Source organism: Mus musculus, chromosome 14 (assembly GCF_000001635.26).
Source record: "Mus musculus strain C57BL/6J chromosome 14, GRCm38.p6 C57BL/6J".
NCBI classification, from domain to species: domain Eukaryota; kingdom Metazoa; phylum Chordata; class Mammalia; order Rodentia; family Muridae; genus Mus; species Mus musculus.
Window position 1 is genome coordinate 50,706,952 of NC_000080.6, and position 5,725 is coordinate 50,712,676.

A 5,725-nucleotide genomic window follows, 5' to 3' on the forward strand; every position below is an offset into this window, starting at 1 on the left:
AGAAAGAAGGGGTATATGGAAAGGTTTGAAGTGAAGATAGGCAAGAGAAATATGATATAATTATAATTTTTAAAAACTAAAAAATAATTTTAAAAATAAAATATAATAAATAAATGTTTAAAAAGAAATGGGATTTAATTGAACACTCTATGTATCTCATGACACAAAATTATATACCCTATTAGAGTAACACAAACGTAAAGAGGCCATGGGATTGTACACATTATCTAATAATCCCTGTAGAGCAATTTATCAAGATCATTAGTGAAACTCCATGACAAGAAGCAAACAGGTCCTCAAAGACAACATGGAAAATAATAGGTTCATTTGTACAGAGAGCTGAGAAACCTTAACATTGGGCAACATAGGACATAAATAGGGAGCCACACAAAATTTTTACACAGTAAGAAACAGAACACTCCAATCATGTAGTGCAAAAGAAGCAGAATTAATAATGTAAGAAATGCATATTCACAGCCTCTATGTTTGATCCAGAAAAGGAGAGAATCTTTATGGCCTTATATCGACTCAAGGATGACTAGTATCTGGCAGGCATTACGGTTGTTCTGCATTACAGGTGGGTCTACTTTGTAATGCTTCTGCCCATGTAATGGGCTCAAAAGGCTGTCAACAAATGTCAGTTTGTCTTTCTGCTTAAAACCAAAAGAAGAAGAAAATTATTCAGAATATTTAGGTCATTGTGGAATTTGCCAACTCCAAAGACAATGTACTAACAGTAACAAAGTCATTCACACACCTCCCCTTTCAATGTGGCTAATGCATCAGGGAAGACGAGCCTTTTTATGATATGTGTGCAGAACAGTGAGGGAATAGCTTTTTAAAATGAAATGGAAACCAATAGGAATCGGTATTGGGGGTTACTGTTTTCTTCCTCAGTTCTCTCTTCATCCATGGCACAGCTCACTAAGAAAGGATCTGGGAATGGGGTGCATGCTTGTAATCATAGCACTGGAAGGGGAACCAAGAGTTCTTGAGTGTGAGGCCAGTATAAGCTATACAGAGAGGTCTTAGAGATAGAGACCCTCTCTTTGAGGGGAGAAGCAAAAAGAGGGAGAAAAGCAGAACGAGGAGAAGGAAGAGAAGGTGGTTGTGTGGCAAGATGAAATCACTGTTGATGAAGATGAAAAGTTCATGCAGAACTTCATGATAGACATGTAAAGAATAGCCATTTGCATTAACATTGGCAGTTATCTATGAAGCTTCTTCTGCCATCCTCTTCCTATGACTAACATTTAATCGGCACATGTTACTCTGTTGTCTTTAATATCAACAAATGTGATCTATAGCTGATATGCATGTGGCTCAGAGTTACATATTTTGATTTGGCATCAAAATCTGTGACCTGGGTTCAGAGTCATTGCTGCTGCTGTGAAAGGACTGCTCGGCACTCTGTTGAGGAGAGGTTTCTTGTGTGGAAAGGTACAGAATGTGCAATGTTCTGTAGAAAGCTAACAGTCTTTCTTGATGTCCTGCCAAAATGAGAATCAATATGGGTTTGTTTACTTCTTAATAATTATCTCAGTTTTAAAACTTAAAATCACTTCATTCTTATCTTTCTTCTCTTTGTAGCTTCTTCTCTAAAAATACAGAAGCTATGTTGCTTAATTGGAACCATTCACTTGGACTATTATTAAACTTTTGTTCCCAAGAAAGCTACACCATCACAAGTATATTTGTCTTATCAAATATCATTTCAGCAATAGTCTTATTCTATTTTATTGTTCCATGAATACATACAATTTTATTAAAATTGTATAATGTTCTTACTCATCAAGAAATTAAGATTATTTTATTCACCCAGGCATAGTGTTCATAACTATATCAACCACTTAGAAGGCTAAGACAAGACGATGGAGGGTTCAAAATGTTTCCTAGGAGGTTACTCAGCAAGTTTCAGGCCAGCCAATACCATCTATAATAAAACCTTATCATTAAAAGGGATTCTTTAACGGATTCTGTTTATACGCTGAGGCTGTCATTGGGCTCTTCCTCTGTGCTTTGATTCTTTTCCTCTTTTTTTCTCTTTGTTTTTCAGTTTTTGTTTTACTTTATTTTTACAGTGTAGGTTAATAAAATCCAGAGCCTCACACATGCTAGGTAAATACTTTACACCTACATCCAAGGATGAAGATTAAAGTTATCTTTTCTTGTAAACTATAACATGAGAGAGGAAAAGAGAAAACGAGAGGATTTGGAGGGGGGATGAATTGAGAAGGGAGAGCGAGAGCTGTAGAAGGGTATTACCTGCATGAATGAGATAGTGTCATAGTAAAACATCTTATTGTGTACAAATTAACAAGTTCTTATAAGGAAGACAAACATATCTTTGATTATTATGTTCTGCAAAAAGGGGGGTAAATTTTGGAATGTGAATAAATTAAAGTTAGAAAAAAAACTATTTTCATTATTGTGCCCTGTTTTTTTAATATTGGACACATTTAAATAAACTAAGATAGATCCTGAATAATGAATTTTAAGGAAAATTCTGGAATTAATAAGTGCTTTGGGGGAAAATCTCATAGATATTCTCATATACTCTCATACATTATGTCCATTTTTAATATAACAATTTTAAATAAATAACAAGCATGATAAAATGTAAATGTGAAGGTAAGCATGGTAATATTACTACAAACAAAGATTACTTATAAAATTATGAATAAAACATCTTACTACAAGTATCTTAGGAAAAAGCAAACTACAAAAAAACCATTTCTGATTATTGACTTTTTTGTCTGTTAGTATTAAACATAGTAAAAAATAAATTCTCGTAACAAAAACAGCTCCAAAAATTATCTAAATTAATGTCAAATTATACATCATTGCAATTTGTACAAACTCTATTGAAAGTAATGACATGCATATCTTCACATTTGGATGTGATATCACTTTGGTTGTGTCTGAATAGATTTCACTGAAAACCAAGCCAGAATAAAAAAATAATTATATATATATATATATATATATATATATATATATATATATATATATATCCCTTATTTCATTATTTTTATTTTGATTATTTATAACTGTTTTTCTGGTGCTGATGATCAAAGTCTGGCCCTTATGCTTAGAGAGTGGTATATCACTAAAATAACAAAAACTAAATTTAATTGTTGTTTCTCTACTGCCAAAGAAAAACACTCACAAAACTTAGTATTTATTTTTTTAGAAAAAGACTAACTTTGGAGCCAAAGGGACATACTCAGAAATAGGATAAGATTTATTCAAGGCTTATGTTAAAATATTCAGTGCATTTGCCTGCATGGGTCAATCTCTTGGTCCAAAGAAAAGCTTCAAGATATTTCATCAACAAAATATTTCATTATTATCTACCTTCTCCCCACAGTCTGGTGATCATGAACGTGTCAGAGGGATCCACGGTGACATATTTTGTCTTATTGGGATTCCCTGGTCCCTGGAAGATTCAAATCACACTTTTCTCACTGATTCTGCTGCTCTACATGATAACTTTGACTGGGAATATGGCCATCATTTGTGCAGTGAGGTGGAACCAACAACTCCACACCCCTATGTATATGTTCCTGGCCAACTTCTCCTTCCTAGAAATCTGGTACGTGACCTGCACAGTTCCCAACATGCTGGTCAACTCTCTTTCCAAAACTAAGACTATATCCTTCACTGGATGCTTTACTCAGTTCTACTTCTTCTTCTCCCTGGGCACAACTGAATGCTTCTTCCTCTGTGCCATGGCTTATGATCGGTACCTAGCCATCTGCTACCCACTGCACTATCCTTCCATCATGACTAGGCAATTCTGCAGTATTCTGATGTCCCTCTGTTGGATCATTGGTTTCTCTGCACATTTGATTCCCATTTTCTTTATTTCTCAATTGTCTTTCTGTGGTCCCAATATCATTGATCATTTTCTCTGTGATGTGGACCCACTAATGGTCCTGTCCTGTACCCCTACACCCATCATAAGGCATGTATTCTATTCTATAAGTACTATATTCATTGTCCTCACCTGTTTGTACATCCTTGGATCCTATACCCTAGTGCTCAGAGCTGTTCTTCAGGTTTCTTCTTCAGATGGACGACAAAAGGCCTTCTCAACCTGTGGATCCCACCTGCTGGTAGTGTCTCTGTTTTATGGAACCATAATGGTGATGTATGTGACTCCCAAGTCTAGCAACTCTGTTGCTATGCATAAAATTATCACACTGATATACTCTGTGGTGACACCAGCTTTAAATCCTTTCATCTATAGTCTGCGTAACAAGGATATGAAATATGCCCTCCATAATGTTTTCTTTGGTTAGAGGATTATGCAAAACTAACAAATAGGGTTTTATTACCTGACTATGGGACACTCAATACTTTCAAGAGCACCTTCAAAGATGTGACATATACTCACACAAACAAACACATATATGCATTAAAAAATGAATCTTGGGGTTTTTTAATGTAAACTAGGCAAACTGGTATGTGCCTTTAATCTCAGTGGTTGAGAACAAAAGCAAGTTCATCTATGTGAGTTCAATATCGGACAGTGATAGATAATGAAATCCTGTCTCAAAAGAACAACAACAACAAAAAAAAAGTCAAGGATGGAAAGATAGCTCACCAGGTGTGGATGAAGCCATCCTGCGTCTAGAAGTTAATCAATGTATGCTACCAAGGGTAGAATCAGAGAGGTGACTCAAACACTTTGAGGGATCCCAGAAGATTGTGAGTGACTCCCGGATATTAGATACTGAGTTATTTACACTTTCAGAGTTTGGTTTTGCTGTGTTCAGATTGTAACTGTGCCAGGGTTTACCTTCTTGAAGTAAAAAAGTATTAACTTATTTTTTTTCAGAAGCATACAATCAAGAAGCTTTTTTTTTTTTATTTTTTTGGTTTTAAAAGAGACTTTGGATTTTTAAAGAGCCTGAATTTTAAAGTGTTTCAATTTTGGAAAGTCTGTGGAACTTTTAAAATTTGTAAAATGTTTTATATTGTGATGCTCATGTTAATTGTGATCTTGGGGATGAACAAGAAAGGAGAGGGTATAACAGTGATATCTTTGTTGTTTAATTGACAAGGGGTCATTTGAACTAACTACTTTTATGTCAACTTGACACAATTGAGAAATTGGTTCTATAAGGTCCAGCTGTAGGACATTTTCATAATTAGTGATTGATGGGAGAGGGTCCAGCCCACTATGGGTGGTGCTAGCCCTGGACTGATAGTTCTAGTTTCTATAAAAAAGCAGGCTGAGCAAGCTGTGATGAGCATGCCAATAAGCAGCACTTCTCCATGGCCTCTGTATCAGCTCCTGCCTCCAGGTTTCCTGCCCAGTATGAGTTCCTGCCCTGCCTTCCTTCAATGATGAACTATGACGTGGAAGTGTAAGCCAAATAATCTCTTTCTTCCCCAAATTGCTTCTCGTCATGGTGTTTCAGCAGCAACAGTAACCTTAAGTAAGACAAGCATCATTCATGAACTCATTAATAGACTGTGAATATAACTTCACATGTATTAGTTCATCATCCTTACCAACAGTAGATGAAAGGAACTCAGAATTAGACTGAAACCATAAATAAGAATACTTTTAGTGAAAGATGTTGAGTATGTGATTTTCCTAATGAAAGGAGAGTCCATCCAAAGAACCATTGTGGTGATTTGAATGAGACTGTCCCCTAGGCTCAGATGTTTGAACAACTACACATATGGTCCAACATTGTTCTCCATAGTTTGA

At 35.5% G+C, this 5,725-nt stretch overlaps 1 protein-coding gene across 1 annotated transcript; it reads left to right on the forward strand.

Annotated features, from left to right (window-relative positions):
* The first annotated feature begins 3,380 nt into the window (after positions 1 to 3,380).
* Positions 3,381 to 4,304, forward strand: Olfr748 (olfactory receptor 748). The gene has a single exon (NM_001011837.2). The coding sequence runs from the start codon at positions 3,381 to 3,383 to the stop codon at positions 4,302 to 4,304; it is 924 nt and encodes a 307-aa protein (NP_001011837.2).
* Positions 4,305 to 5,725: the final 1,421 nt, after the last annotated feature.